Consider the following 17,036-nt stretch of genomic DNA (forward strand, 5'->3'; position numbering starts at 1 on the left):
GGAGGTGGTTACACAATGGTATCAATACCAGGAGAGCTGATCCACTGGGGGACGTTGATATAGCAGACTGCAATACAGTCTACTGAAACTGGTAAGGAAGATGGATTCTATTTGCTATTCTTGACCTTTTGCTACACCTATTTGCTCAATTCTGAAGCATATACAGCTTGCAAACAGATGTGCCACATCACACAGTAACATTGCCACATGTTGGCTCTGAGGCATCAAGCACTCATGCGTGTCCTCTCCATCCCCTTCCTTTACCACTAACCCCCACATTGCCCTTGACAGACTTATGTAAACTATTTGTGTTTGGTTTGGTTCCTTCATTCATGTTGTCCATAGAGCATTTGGAGAAAACTGCTTCAGATTGTCTCAGCCAAACATTTGCTATTTATAGCTATTCCCATTTCTGGAAGGCCAACTGCTTACACCAAAAATGTAGAACATAGACACTAGATAACCCCTACCCACAGACGGGAGCACTTGTATCTCATCTGCTCTGGGGTAAATGGCAACTGAAAGCTCAATTCCAGTATAAGATGTAAGGAATACAGAAAACTTATCTACCAGAAGTAGTCTTGCACAGAATTAATTGAGGGGCTGCAGGAGTCTGTGAGCCTTCAAAATAAAATCACAAGCCAAATTTTAGATGTTTGTGCATTTTGCAGGGGAAAGATTCATTAGCTTTCTTCAGATTATTAAAGGGATTCTATGGACCCAGAAAAAAACTAAGAACGCTGTTCTCACATAGAATTATGTAATATACTTTTCCCATTACTCAAAGGCCAACTTGCAACTTTTATTGTTTTAAGTCACATCTTCCTTCCTCAGTATGAAGAAGTGTAGGCTTGATCGATCATAAATATCAAAGGAAATAGCAATGAAGCTCTATTATTCTCCACTGAAGGATCCTTTTTGGCTCCTTTTGTTTCTATCCTCCATGTGCCCTTATTTTATTTTTCTTTCCATATCCTCCCATTCCAGCTCACCTCCTGTGTATTGTATTTTTTTACTGTTCCAGCCATATCCCTGGACATGACTTTACCTGTTTCTAACATTGAATGACCTGTAATAGATTAGACTTCATAGCTGGAAGAAAGTAGATTACCCAACACCATGGAGTGACTTAATCTGAGACGAGAACTAGTAGATGATAGTAAAACACTGTGCCTATATCCAACTGCCCTTTGTCTCATTTGGAGATACACTTTTCCTTTAACAACCACAGAAGTAGAGTTGACATATGTTGTAGTATATTATTTTGATTAAATTCCAGTGAATTCCAGCAACATCATGTGTGGAACTGTAAAAAAAATTCCCTATAATTTTCAATTTTCTGTTTCTTGTGTATATCCCATGAGACAGAGAGAGGAGAAAGAATTGATTGTCCCACTGTCATGGAAAAGTGGAATTTCTTTATATAGATACATCCATTGACAGGTATCATCTGTTCTTGCCAATTTAATTCATTAAGCATCAAATGAACCAGGCACCCATTTAGGTTCAGTGGTGGATATAAAAGGAGTAAAACTGATTGTCTGCCCTCAAGTTGCTTATGGTTTAATGGGAGAGAATAATAAAAACAGATGCAAAGAGAAGGAAGCAGTGGAGAATTAGATCAGAGGTCTAACATTCTCAGAGAGAAAAGAGAAACAAAGAATTAATTCTTATCTTCCACATTTGCCTTCACTTCCTTCTAGCACTCTCTGCTCTTGACATTTCTCCCTTGTTGCTTTTCCTTCCTTCCTTCCTTCCTTCCTTCCTTCCTTCCTTCCTTCTTTCCTTCTTTCTTTCTTTTTTTCTTTTTTTTGGAGTATTGCTCTGTTGCCCAGGCTGGAGTGCAGTGGCCTGATCTTGGTGCACTGCAACCTCCACCTTCTGGGTTCAAGTGATTCTCTTGCCTCAGCCTCCTGAGTAGCTGAGACTACAGGTGTGCACCACCACACCCGGCTAATCTTTGTATTTTCAGTACTGACGGGGTTTCACCGTGTTGGCCAGGCTGGTCTCGAACTCCTGGCCTCAGGTGATCTGCCCCTCTCAGCCTCCCAAAGTGCTGGGATTACAGGCGTGAGCCACTGTGCCTGGACCCCTTGTTGCTTTTCTTAAATAAAGAAACAAAAACAACAAAAAATGAAAGTAGAACTTCGCAGTCCGGCTTTTTGTCCTTCCCTCTTTCCTTCCAAGCATTTGTCTTCCTTTTTCTGCTCCTTAGCCAGGCAATGGACTCTGGCATGTTGGCTTCCCTGGCTCTGGCTTCTTCCACTGCAGCTCATTTTCCTTCTCTGCCACACCATCTCATAGGCACCTTTCACCCAACAAATATGGGTGGAGCAGCTCACATGTCCAAGCTCTGTGCTGGGCCCTGGAGACGCAGAGGCAAATCCAATCTTTGTGTAGAGAAAACTTGTTTACAAAACTCTCCATCTCCTAGGGATCTATCTTTCCTCCATATTATGTTCCTTTTTTATTTCTTCCACTCTCTCTCCTCAGAATATTTTTATTTCCATCTTGACTGCTGTTAGAGGTCTCCTATGAGAAGGAAATTATCTATAATGGAACAGGAACATTAAAAGCCTCAGTTTCCTTGGTAATTATTGAACTCATAAGGGGTTCACATCAGGTTTTGAATTTTAAGAACTAAGTTAGAAGAAACTTTGTTTTTCTAACCAGATTATTTTAACACTTGCCCTTTCTAGTTCTTCTTCAGATATTGGTTTTTAAACTTCAGACCGTGAGAATTTTCTGTAAGCTCCAGTCAATGCCAGATTATGAAGAAATGCCTTTCCAAATTCCTAAACCTGAACTAAATATGTCAAAGGTAGGAAGCCTGGAAGCAGCTGGTACCTGTATCTCTGTATGAGCAAGTTTGAATGCATTTAGGCAACAGGGTATTGCCAAAATGACTTAGCTAGTCTGAGTGATCTGCTGGTGTGCCACTCAAGTTAAGGGGAATATTAGTAATAATTATCAATTTTTGATCATTTGTTTATTCATTAATTCACAAAAGTATAAACACCTATGATACAGTACACGGTAAACTGAGAGTTGGGATTACACCAAGACAGACATAGTTTCTGCTCTGATAGAGTTTTCAGTCTGGTTGGGATTGTGAACATGTACAGTAATTCTAATAGTGTCCTGCATGTTATGACAACACCCACTATGTGCCAGGCATGTGTTACCTATGCCATATTCTTATCTCATTTAACGTATGCAGTATCCATATCAGGTAAGCACTATTAATCTCTCCACTTTATGTATGAGGAAACTCAGACTCAAAGATGTCAAGTAAGTTGCCCCAAAGTACAGATTCTGAACTCAGGTCCATTTGACTCCATCGCTAGAGTTCTTCCCCACTACACTACAGCGTTTCTCACAAAACTGAAATGTGGTGCCATGCTTGACATCGTAAACTGACTGTTAGGACTGAGAAACAGTAACACGAAGGAGCAATGGCAGTGTCTCAAGCTACTCATCTGCAGGAAGCTCGCTTATGAGAATTAGGAATAAAATAACAACATGCATTAAAAAGGTCATTCTCTATGACCCAAACTATTTTCTAATTCCAGGGGTACAAAAATCTCTGCAAAATGATAGAAGCATTTTTTTAATCTCACTCATTTCCACAAAGATCATATTCATATTTCAAGTGCTTTGTCTTGAAAGGCTAGAAAGGGGAAAAAGTAAAGACTAGCTCCCCTTCTTTAAAAAAAAAAAAAAATATATATATATATATTATATACACACACACATACACACACACAGAGAGAGAGAGAGAGAGAGAGAGAGAGAGAGAAGAAGCGATGATACATAAAAGCACAGTTAAAAGGTCTGTCTCCAACCGAGGTCAGCAGGCTGCCCAGATTCGGACAATTCCAAATGCAACCCAAAGTTTGTAAATGCCCCATATCTCACTCCCTGGGGCCTGATGGGGCATATTCCTAACAGCTGTTATTACCATTTAGCAGGTCAGAGGAAAGATGCTATTCTTTGGCTTTACCTGGAAAGGTTTTCTTTTATCAGCAGAAAAGGATAAAAACTTAATTCTTGCAAAGGAAGAGGTTTTAATAAAGTGAATCTAAAAAATAATCCACTCTGGCAAAATGTACCTCATTAAAGAATTTTCTGCTACATATTGATTTGCAGTTTGTACATGATATCTTAAGATAACTAGTGCATGGTTTGTGAATTGGAATGTTCAGATATTCGTTCCAGCTTTGGAATAACCAACATGGTGACTTTTTGCAAGTCATTTCACCTCCCTGGGCCTTGACTTCCTTTTCTAAAAAATGATAGTATTGGACTTTATAGCTCTCCTTCCAGCTCTAATAATCTGTGACTGTATTCCATTGACCCTAACAGGATAGTTACTTATCTGGATCAGCATCCCATGGGAAACCAGACTCCCCAAGCATTTATTGCAAGCCCTATTTATGTCTCTAAGGAGGTGGGTCACCCAGCCCTAATGGCCTTTCCTATGCCAGGAGAAGTTTGAAATAGGGAAAAACTAAAGAGAAAATTTGAGTTAAAAACGGTTTGTGTAACTTCCTGATCTGGGAAAACCATGAGGTTCAACCAACTGAATCTAAAGGGAAGGAAACTGATATGGTTTGGCTCTATGTCCCCACCCAAATCTCATCTCAAACTGTAATCCCCACAAGTCAAGGGAGCAACCTGGTGTGAGGTGATTGGGTCATGGAGGTGGCTTTCCCCATGCTGTTGTGGTGATAATGAGTGAGTTCTCATGAGATCTGATGGTTTAAAAGTGTTTGGCAGTTCCCCGCCTCATTCTCTCTCTCTCTCTTCTGCTGCCGTGTAAGATATGCCTTGCTTGCCCTTCACCTTCTGCCATGACTGTAAGATTCCTGAGGCCTCCCCAGCCATGTGGAACTGTAAGTCAATTAAATCTCTTTTGCTTATAAATTACCCAGTCTCAGGTAGTTCTGTATAGCACTATGAAAACGGACTAATACAGAAACTGAATATAATAATCCTTGTAATGGGGATAGTATTCTTAAAATATTAATTATTTGTGTATTTATTACCTCTTCTTCTAAATTATGTCTCACAGCTGCCACTCCATATCTTGAGCCCAAAGAAAGTAGAGTGAGTAAATGCCACTTTGGGCATCGGGAGTAAGTTATGATGTGTGTGTGACTGGGGACAGCAGGAGAGGTCCTCCCACCAGACTGAAGGAGGAAAATGCAAGTGTGCTCTTCTACCCCCCAGCAGGTTGTCAGAAGTGTAAAAGGGCTGGAGGAGGGGAAATAATAGATACACATGCCTCCAACTCTCTCTCAGCCAAAGTTTATTGCTGCATAACAAGTTAGCAGCTTGTTATTTAAACCACAAATTTAGCAGCTTAAAATAATGGACATTTATTATCTTACAGTTTCCATGGATCAGGATTAGCTGGATCCTCCACTTAGGGTCACACAAGACTACAACCAAGATGGCAGCTGGGCTGCATTCTCATCTGGAGGCATGACTGGAGAAGAATCCATCTCCAAGCTCACTCAGGTTATTGGTAGTTTTCATTTCCTTGTGGTTGTAAAACTTGGGATCCTGGCTTCATACTGGCTGGTGGCTACCTTCAGGTCCTAGAGGCCACCCACAGTTCCTAGGGGCCACCTACAGTTCCTCACCACATTGGGTTTCCCTACATGGCCACTCTAGCAAGTCAGCAAGCAAAGTCTCTTGCAAGTCAACTAGCAAAATGAAATTTTTTATATAAGGTAACATAATCACCAGAGTGATGCCATATCCATTTTTTACATTTTATTGGTTAGAAGCAATCACAGGTCCCACCCCCACAACTCAAGAGGAGGGAATTATACAAGGGTATGTGCACCAGGATGTGAGGATCATAAGGAATCACCTTAGAGCCTGTCTGCCACAAAACCAAAAGCAAAGAGGCCCTTGTCCTTCTCTGAGTCTCTGAGAAGAGATTTCCTTGCAGGATACTGTCCCCACCCCTACATGCAACAAGTGGTGGCCATATCAGAGAAAAGTCATGACTAGGCTGAAAGCAGACCTGAGTTGGTTTGCTGGGGTCTCCCTCCTTGTATGGAAAATATCCAGAAATTCCTGGATGCTCTTTAGAAGAAACAAGAAAGTAATTGACTTGCTGAACGGTCAACTCACCAGAGTGGTCACTATGGGGGAGCAAAATGACCCTGTGGCCAAGGACAGCCGAGGCCAGAAAGCAAGTGGTAGTCACAGCCAGGCCTCAGAAGGATACACAGCACCAGCTGCCTCAAAAGAGAAGCCCACCAAGCCCTTCCCAAGCTGAGGAAAGAAGAGCTCTCAAGTTTCCAGCAGCAGCTGCCACATAGGCACACACTAACAGTACAGGGAAAGGACACAACCCAGCAGGACCAGTGAGGACTCTGAGAGCAGCCAGAGGCCTGCACAAAGACCTCTGGGGCCACCTCTGGGGCTACAGAGTAAATTCACCCATTGACTCTCTTGAGGGTGAGGATTCTGAAAGCCTGAGCAGTTACCTGAAAGGAACTATTTTAAACCAAAAGGAGACTGACATATTGTTAATTGACTCATTTAAAGTTCACATTTGTTTCCCTGCTACCCCAGGGCTGGAGAATCTTGAAGAAAATTCAATCAGTTATAGAGAAATAAAGGAAGTACATTCTCTTTGCACAATTGGATTGTGTGAGTGAATTTGTAATCTTGCTACACCTGCTATGTAACAGACATTATACACATATGTTTCCATAGAGTTCTCCCACCATCCTATGAGGTAAGTGTTATTATATTCCCATTTTACGAATGATGTTGAAACTCTGAGAGGTTAAGTAATTTGTGCAAGGTCACCCAGCTGGTAAGTGGAAAAGTTTTTATAGAACCCAGAATTGTCTAATTCTAATACTTAGGCTCTTATTTACTATGCCTCTGTATTAGTTAGGTAAGCTAAATTCTGTAATTAGCATTCCTCAAATCTCAACAGCTTTACACACAAAAAAATGGTTATTGCTTATTTCACAGCCAAGTGCAGGTCTCACTCTACAAACTCGTTGCTCATTTAGAGATGTACACTCTGTCTCTCCTCTGGGTCCACTATCCTCCAAATCTACAGAGTCCTCTCCACTCAACCAGTGAATACAAGAGGAGAGACCATGGAGGGTTGCTAGGGTGACTTTATGGGCCAGACCTGGAAATGGTACACATTGCTTCTGGCAACATCTATTGGCCAGAACGCAATGACACGATGCCACCTAGCTGCAAAAAAGGCTTGGAGGTGTAGTCTAGGTTAGTGCCCAAAAGACAAAGGGATAGGACTTGGTGGACACATAGTATTCTTTGCCACCATTTCATACTCATAAGCTAAAAGACATACATCTATGTCATCTTTTTCGCCTTTCTTACTCCAGAGGAATCAGATTTTCCTTCCATTAAATATGAAGATCAAAATTGAAAACACTGGTCTGATAATCCAGGGGTAAAGATAACAGATACACCCAGAAAACTTTTTAGATTTGGCTTCACGGTACGCTACATCTTGCTATGAGTTGTCTATCATTCATTTTAGTTTCATACCTGGGTGTCAGCAGCTAAAGTCCATGGCTAGCATGTGCCCTGGGCTGTCTATAGGAAGAAAGTAAGCCATGACTGACTCTAATGGCTTAGGTGAAATCATAGTGTGACCTGCCTTCATGATATGTCTATGGCTTGGATGTTGGAGTTTCTGTGGGCAGAGAAATCCAATACATGATTGTTTTGCTATAATCTTAGAGAGGACCTAATTGCCTGGGCTTAAGCCATTCAGTAAACTGAGAATAATCATCATCATCATCATCATCATCTCATAACTTAGAAGTTACCATGTCATACTGAGATTTGTTTCCCCAGGGCTGGCAGGCACTAAACAAGTGTTTATTGATTTGATCTGACCGATATGTTTCTTTTAATGTAATTATAGGAAAATGGGCTTAGAAAATATATTTTTGGCTGGAATAAGGACAAAACATTGTTGTTGTTGTTATTTTTAACCATAAATGTCTTGGAATAATGTTATCTTGATAAATGCAAAAATGGAATAAACAACTATCCTCTTAGTGATGGTTGGTATGTGTTCCTGACTTAGGATGAGGTTAACTGATTTTACAGCTGTGCTTTCTGGTGTCCTTCAGGGTTTGATGGAGGAACTGCTGAAACCATGGTTCATGGGAGGTAGAGCAGGGGCACAGGAGGGCACAGGTCCCTTATTGTGAATTCAACCAGAGTAGCTTTGTCTCGATCTCTTGTACCATGTAAAATTTGAAGAAAGGATGATAAAGACATTGGTAAGCCACTGGAGCAAACCAATGGATTTCTTTGGGTATCATATGTGATGTAGTTAATCCTACATCATTCTCTCTGTGCCTAAGAAAGGAACAACTGGTGAGGTGATAGTGGGCAACTCAGAGTCTATCTTCCTCAAAGGCAATTTGGAGAGTGGAAAAAGCATGGGCTTTGGAGGCAGACAAGCCTGAGGTCAAAGCATGGATCTTATTAGGTCTGTACAGCAATACACTGCCCTTGCAGGATACCTGTGAACAATAGGAAAGGCCACAGGCTTAAAAGAAGGGCAATATATTGTAGTGATTAAGAGTATGGGCTTGGGAGTTGGACTGCCTGATTCAAGACTGCCATTTACTAGCTTAGTAACCTTGGGCAAGTTAATTAATTTCACTAATCTTCAGTCTCCACATCTGTAAATGGGTTTATTAATAGTATTCGTGTCATAAGCTTGTTATAAGACTTAAATGAATCTACGTCTGCAAAGCACTTAGCACTGCTGGACACACAGTAAGTGTACAGTGATGACAATTGTTACAAATAATTATTAGTTCTAAGTACAGACCCAGACACACAGAAGACATTTAATAAATTATAGCTATAATAATTTTCACCCAAGATCTCCTCTCAGAAAAAGAAAATACTAAAGTGAAGAAGGAACAGGAAGGAGCCATGGGTTAGTAATACAGAATGAAAGAGTGAGTTTCTTAAAGTATTGAATATGAGTAGAAAAACTGCATGAGTAGTGAAGAAAAAGATTAGGGGATGTTTATGGGCTTGGGAACCATGGTAGTGACCAGATAGACAAACATTGGGTCAATTTCATGCTCAGAGATAATGCATTCCTGTGAAAGAGGAAAAGCCTGGCATGACTCAGCAGGCCTCATTCCAAAAGCAAGGCACTATCTTCAGACAGGCTCCAATAAAATGCACATGGAACACAGAAGCCAGCTAACACAGATCATTTTCTCAATTTTCCAAACCCATACCTTATATCCTGTGGGGTGGCCATCCTGCTCAGGGCCAGATTCAGGCAGGCAGTGGGACAAAGAAAGTCAAGAGAGATGTTTAGAATGAAGAATGGGGGTAACTCTCCAACTCCCACATATCATTAGTGGCAAATGTGTGGTGCCCAGTTGTGCAAGGCTTTGCATTAAATAGCAGACAAAGGGAATTGTCTATATGTAGCTCCTGCCCTTATGCACCTCAGGATCCAATATTCATCAGAGACTCCTTTTCCTAGGCGGACCACCAGGCAATAAGATCAGATGGCAACTTTGCAAACTCATGTTTTATCTTCTTAATATAAAAGCTGATTCCCTCAAATTATCCATTAGAGGCAAAAGAAGAAGAAAATCATCACCCAACAGTAACTCTTAAAATTCAAACTGATTAATTTCTCAAATGAATAATTTAGATCTGAGACATGAAATCATTTGGAAAAGAGCTTCTACTTTAAGTGATTTCATTCTACACCTTTCAACACCAATGGACGCCACCATTTCACAAAACTTAATGCTTGTCTCATTTGCAAAATGACTTCCAATGTAACCAATCAAAGGGAGAAAGCAGCACCTAACAGCAGGGCAGGATTCCCTTCCAATTCTGAAGAGGAAAGGGCAGGACAAGGGTGAGCTGTAGCCAGGTCAATCCCTTCAACCTAAGCAAATAGCTCCTTCTGGCTGAATGGCCAGGAATTGAGATATTAATCTGGAAATGTTATCTGGATACTAGATGGATGACCAATCCCCAAAATACTCGAATACAATGGAATAAATCTCCCAACAAAGACACGGTGTTATGTTTAATCTGTCTTTAATCATCAAGGCCATCATATTACACATAAATTGTCATTATATGGTAGTTGTGTGGAAGCGCATGTCAAAAACAGGCATGTTAGATATATGTATAGCACAGAGGTTCAAATCCTACTCCATAGGTTTAAATCCTGGTTCCACCATTTACCGTGTGACCTTGACTCATCTTTGTGACTCAGTTCACTAATCTATAAAATGGGTATAATATTGCTCATCTCACAGAGTTTGACAAAGACTCTCTCCTTTGACTGAAACTTTAGTCAGGCTCCTCTTAGTCCTCAGCTTGACTGGGCCTGAACTGGGGCTTCCCTCTCTGTCTTTGCAGAATCCATTTTAAACAAGAATCCTACTAACAAAAATCCTTGACCAGGCCCAGTGGCTCATTCCTGTAATCCCAGCACTTTGGGAAGCTGAGGTGGGCAGATCACCTGAGGTCAGGAGTTTGAGATCAGCCCAGCCAACATGGTGAACTGTCCCTAGTAAAATTATGAAAATTAGCCAGGTATGGTGGCGGGCGCCTGTAATCCCGCTACTCGGGAAACTGAGTCAGGAGAATCGCTTGAACCCAGGAGGCAGAGGTTGCTGTGAGCCCAGATCGAGCCATTGCACTCCAGCCTGGGTAACAAGAGCAAAACCCTGTCAAAAAAACTGCCCCATCACCCTGGTCTGCCTTCAACAATGATCCCATCAAGTTGGTTTAGCCAGAAATCCCCTTATTCTCAACGTTCACTCTTAGTAATTTTCTATCCACTGACCCCCACCCTACTCCATGCTTATAAACCACTTGTCCTTGTCCGGGAAAGAGTTAGGTCTACTCTCTCCCCTCTTCTGCAAGCCCCCGTTGCAGTGATCCCAATACCTATGGCCACGATCCCCGTGAATAATGTCTGCCTCACCATCTTTAACATGTGCCAGAATAATTTGCATTTCACAGGTTGAAGTGAGGATTAAATGATTAACATAATCCAGGTATAGAACTTAATACCATATCCGACACACAGTCAGCTTCCTGTCAGTTATTACTATTCCCGCCAGACAAGGCAGTACAGACTGTGGAGAATCCCCATTATTTCTCTCACACCTCACACCTTTATGGTTCTCTCTGGACCCTTGAGATATAAAAGATATTCTTTTGTTTTTGTTTTTGTTTTCGAGACAGAGTCTTGTTCTGTCACCCAGGCTGGAGTGCAGTGGCGAATCTCAGCTCACTGCAACTTCTGTCTCCCAGGCTCACGTGATTCTTCTGCCTCAGCCTCCCGAGTAGCTGGGATTACAGGTGCACGCCACCAAGCCTGGCTAATTTTTTTTTGCATTTTTAGTAGAGACAGGGTTTCACCATGTTGGCCAGGCTGGTCTCAAACTCCTGACTTCAAGTGATCTGCCTGCCTCGGCCTCCTAAAGTGAAGAAAACTTTTTATATGAGCTGCTGTGAGTTACTTCTCTAAGACTCAGAATCTAGAATCCAGCTGACTTGGTCTCAAGTTCCAGTTATGCCCATTATGAGCTGTGTGGCCTTGGGCAAGATGCACAACCTTATTAAGTCTCAGTTTTCTCATCTGTAAAGTAGGGATAATAGTAATAACTATTCAGAAAGAACTTGTGAGGATTAAATGAGCTTACATACTTCAGACACTCAGCATAGTCAACACCATTATTAATATTAATACCATTAGAGTAGCAAATCTCTCCGGCTTCAGGATCCTTTTCTCTAAAATAAAAAGAGTTAAATTATCTCTAAGATCCCTCTCAGGACTAACATTTTAAAAATTTCTGAATCTATTGCCACTTTACAGATGCAAAAACTGAGTCACATTTCACAAATAACAAACGTCATGGTTTCCCAGATCATTACCTCTCATAAGTAGACCCTAAATACTTTATTCTATTTTAATTTACAGGCCTACCAAAAGCCCGGGCCTTTTGAATATTCAGCTGGAATGTTAATTATGGGAAATTCCAGAATCCGTGGCTTAGAGACAAGTTCTCATTTACTCTGTTCCCTGGCACTGGGATCCCTCCTGCCTTGCCTTCAGAACACCAACTTACTTTCCAAAGCCCAGCAACCAAAGCCAGATGGCAGTGCCACTCGGTGCCTGCTGCCCCAGGCCTCCATCCCTGCCAGCCCTCAGAGCTCCATCCACTGGCCTGGGTCTCCAGTTCCTACCCCTCCTCTACTTGCCCAGGTCTCAAAGGTGGCCTTAAAGAAAGCCTTCCTTTATACCACTTCCAGAAACACATTCTAAACCTTATTCTGGGCCTGAGTCACTACAAACCAGGAAGAACCACGGGTTTACTTGTTCCTTATCAGATTTAAACACCATCCACTTGGAAAGAAATCATTTCTTTAGTTACGGAGGTTTTGCTCTTCCTTTGCTTGTTTTACTGGTGGTGGTGGCATTTTGCACACCATAAAGGGCCATTACACCAGCTGACTCAACGATAAGCTTGTTGGACTCCTCGTCCCATAACAGAGGCGCACAGGAAGGTTCCAGGAGATCGCAAAGCCTGGGGTTCCTGGAGGGAGCTTTGCACTGGCTGACCTCGGTCCCCATTTTGCCTGCTCTGCTGTCTGACTTCATGATAGGTTAGCCTGATGCACAGAAAGGCCAGGCTTATTCCCTGGTGGGTGGCTCTAAACATCTGCTCTGTGGTAAGAGGTTTTAGCAGGACTGGGGTGGTGGGTATTCATAGAAGACTGAGGGTGTTTGGTGAAAAGAATCTAAAATCCTCAGTGTAGTCAGAAGATAAGGGGGAAAAAATCTCTGTTATTTCAATTCCCTGACTCACCATATTCTTCCAGGCAATGATCTTCATATCCCAAGGCTAATCTTGAGGGGTGGGATTATCTTCAAGGGCAGAAACACTAATTAGCCATGGTGGGTGGATGGATGGTGTGACAGGCATCAGGCAGATCATCCTCAGTTCCTGTAAGTGAAGGGAGGCTGAGGAGACAGATGGGGGCATGTCTCTTGCCCCTGAATGAACTGAGTGATTTACATCTTAAGAAACCCCATGGCCTTGTAGTGTCTTGAACAGTGCATGACTCTTAGCTTTTGACTTTCACAAATGCTTTCAGTTTACCCTCATTTTACAGAAAAAGAAGAGAAAGTAGACTTTCAGGGATCAAGGAATTTTCTTTAGGTTATGTAGCCAGTTAAGCATAAGAAAGGACAACACTGCTGGCTCCTGACCCCTACCCATCTTCTCCCCATGAGGTCACTCTGCATGCTTTCTGCAGGGTCAGGGCTCCGGGCATTGGCCTGAGATGCTCAGATGGACCTGGCTTCCCTCCCTTCCCACAGGGAACCAGCCTGTGAGGACTGCTAGGACAGTCTTCATCTGTGTCTGCTAGGACACCAGCCAGAGTCTTGGAAACCTTCATTTTTCTCTTCCAAGTACTCAACTCCCAGTCAAGCAATCTGCCTACTGTAGCAGAAAGCCATGTCCATTTTTATCTGGAGCTATTTAATACATATTAGCAACATGCCAAGCACTGTTCCATGATCCCCAAGAGCCTTCCTCCCCACTTTGAATTGATTTATGCTAAAACAATTACACACCCTGGAGCTTCATTCCTGAAGTCGGCTGGAGGGGACCCCCATGGAACCCCATGATACTAAAAGTGTTACAGGAGCATCCCCTTGGCATTTCTAAGGCAAGGTACCCCAGATGTACTCTAGGGCAGACCAGCTTTATGTCCGGTTTGCATGACCTGCCTCTGCTTTGGCCGAGGTTTCAGTGCACTGTGATAAAAGGTGCTACTGGAACACTAGAAGCTCTCTAAACTCAGGATTAACCAGCTCTCTGGAGGACACACAGCTGAGGCCCTTGGCACATGCAACTGTCTAAGAGAAGAGGTCTCTCTACTTAGCCTGTGTTTGTGCTCTGACGGTCTCAATTATGCTCTGATCAAGAGGTAGTTGTGATGGTTCTCAGATTCCTTATTCCAAATTTCCTTGTTATCATAATTACATAATTTTGATCAATATTATGTAACCTGATGAAATACAAGTTCAGGGAAAAAAAAGAGTGTTTGCATGAAAACTAAGTGGAATGATTTGAAAAGAATTTGTAAAGGCTATTGCTAAAAAAAACAAAAACAACAACAACAACAACAAAAAATTGCCTAATGGTGTGTGAGAAAGACAACTGCACAGGACTGGGGTAAAACAGTAAAAGCCCGAAATGGTTCTGCGTTCAGATTGCTTCATAGGCTTATTTATGTTTGCCTCCTGCATTAGAAGAACGTAAGCCAGAAATCGTAAAATCATAGCTATTGAGTTACAGGTGTGGTTTATTCAAAATGAGGTGCAGGAGCTTCCTTCAGTGGATGCTTACACAAAGGAAAAGTCTTAGCCCTATGTAATAATAAAAATAATAGAGATAGTGAATTAGAGTTCATTTATTTAAGATAAATTAAAAACATTTAAGGTGGAAATCCATACTTTTCCATGGTTCACCTCTTCAACTAATTTTTTTCCACATAACCAACCCTAGACTGAAGAGGGTACTTCTACTGTAGTAAGAGGTAAATATACCAATGTACCCAGACAGTGAGTTAGACAGAAGAATGTGCTGCCACCAACATGAAGGCTTTTGCTCCTTGATTGTTCATTGGGTCTTGTTCTTTCATTTGTTCATTTATTGAGTTCATCAATATCCTTGAGCCTCCTGAGAAAGGCTTTGTGCCAAGGACTAGCAGTGTGGCAAGGAGCAAGTTGATGGCAGCACCACAGTGCTCACTTTCCTGGTGCTCCCATTCTCCCATCCACCTACCAGCCAGCCAGATACCACTCCTATCCGACTTCCCTGCCCCCATGCTGTGACAACCCCATGATTTTGCTTCTACCATGTCCTTTGTCTGGAATCCTCTACCCACTCCCAGCCTGACCAAAGCCTTCCATCCCATACGCCACCTCCTCCTTGGAGTCTGCCATGATCCTCCAGGCAGAAATGATCTCTTCTCACCGTATTCTCCCGTGGAACTTTGTTTGTTTCTCTTTTATAAAATTTGTCATGTACTAACATTTATTACAAATTTCTTGCCTTAGATTTAACCCCTTTCCTAAATTAGAAGGCCACCTAGGTCAATGACCAAGACTTGTTCATTCTGGCATCTCCACGCTGCCTGGTCCAGGGTCTTGTTCATAAATTCCAAATGTTGCTTTGAGTATTAAAACACTATATATAAAGATTAACTAACATAGGATATACCCAAAAAACACTTGTTGATAGATTATGTGTCGTTTATCTCTAAAAAACATTTTTGATTAACTATGCAAACTTCAAAGCTTCCTTTATTCACCAGCTAGTTTGCAAGTAATACAATGTAATCTGCTAAAAGGAGGATTCTTTTGGAAGTTTTATTTGTTTGGGAACCTTGCATTCTATGGAGATTTTCTTTCCTGCTGGAAAACATCTGGATGTAAAATGAAAGAAATTAAGTTTTTCCTCATATTTCTAGAAATATTATTCTGCCAGGGATTTTGTTTATTCTCACATGCCCAGAATGGAGAGCAAAGGGACGATGAAGAACATGATACCTCTTTGGAAATTTCAGAATGCTAAAAGTTTCATTCTCCCAACTTGCATTTTAAGAGTTGTGAATCTGCCTCATCATAACGTAAGCAACTGTAAATGAGGATGACTTAAGCAGTTACCCAAGATGGCCACGATTCCACTTTCCCAGAACCCAGAATTGCATGTTTCTGAAAAATAATCATTTCCAAAGAAAATAAATACTACTCAATAATGCTCTTTATGTTGCTAATGAGACTTGGTTGGTCACCATACTGATCCAGACTATGTCTGCACAGCTTTGGTTAATGTCTATTACTGGGTGCACAACTGAAGTAGATTATGCCTGGGAGGAAGTAAATTCATCCACCTTTTAAAGGACTTGGAGGGAAGCAGGATCCCACAGTGAAAAGATGGTGGGACAGGAGGTCAGCCATCCCAGGCTAGCATCTGGTTCTGCTCCTCATAAGCTGTGTGGCTTAAACTGGCAGAGCCTTATTCTCCTCCCCTGCTAACTGGGGAAAAGAATATGTGGTGAGAAATAAGTGAGATATTGAAAGTAAAATGTCTGTGTCTAGATAACTATGGATGAAATAGTGAATTCCTTACCTTGATTTGCTCTTGTTGCTTATAAAGCATTTGTGCACTCAGCTCATTTGAGTCTCTTAAACTCCCTGTGAGAGAATTAAAATAAGTACAGGTTGAACTTTCTGAAAAGGCTAATGTTTGACTACTTAGACCTACTAGAACAGACTACGGATCTACCTGACATTATCCCCATTTTATGGATAAGGAAACTGCGGAACTCAGTAATTCTGACTCTCAGGCCAGTATGTCTATCACCAAAAGGTTGTTCAAAATGAAAAAGATGAACATACCAAAAAAACATAAGCCCAGTCTTCTATAAGTAGACATCTAGCAGAATAAACACAAATGGATAATAAATGTAAAAAATAGGCAAACTCACCAGAAATCAAAGTATATAAATTAAAACAAAAGCCAGTTACTTTTTTTCCCTTATCAACCTATCAAGTTTTAAATGCTACTACTGTGGGAAAAGGTAACATTTATATGCTGAAATGTATATGCTGATTCATACTTGCGAGAAGTGTAAAGCAGTACAATTTCTCTGACATGAACTTAAATACGTATAAAAATCCTAGAACAATTCAGGAGTCAGTGTGCAGGAATTAGTTATCTTAAATCACAATCAAAGATTTGAAAAATGAAAGATGCATATTACAGTATTATTTATAATACAAAATTGTAAATGACCTAAATGTCCAAAAGAGAATTAAATACATTTATCAACATTTATATATTATGAACTCTGCACCCATTAAAAATTATGCTTTAGAAGATTATTTAATGAATGAAAATATTACATGCTATATTAAGGACAGG

General features: G+C 41.3%; 1 protein-coding gene across 1 annotated transcript; it reads right to left on the minus strand.

Annotated features, from left to right (window-relative positions):
* Positions 1–2,052: 2,052 nt before the first annotated feature.
* Positions 2,053–9,310, minus strand: LOC105521768 (the record flags this gene model as incomplete). Its single annotated transcript, XM_011956076.1, is given in 2 exon segments — positions 2,053–2,365; positions 9,288–9,310. Coding segments are annotated over 2 exon segments (336 nt in total), but the record flags the coding sequence as incomplete, so codon positions are not given.
* Positions 9,311–17,036: the final 7,726 nt, after the last annotated feature.

The sequence above is a fragment of the Colobus angolensis genome, unplaced genomic scaffold (assembly GCF_000951035.1).
Source record: "Colobus angolensis palliatus isolate OR3802 unplaced genomic scaffold, Cang.pa_1.0 Scaffold41, whole genome shotgun sequence".
NCBI classification, from domain to species: Eukaryota; Metazoa; Chordata; class Mammalia; order Primates; family Cercopithecidae; genus Colobus; species Colobus angolensis.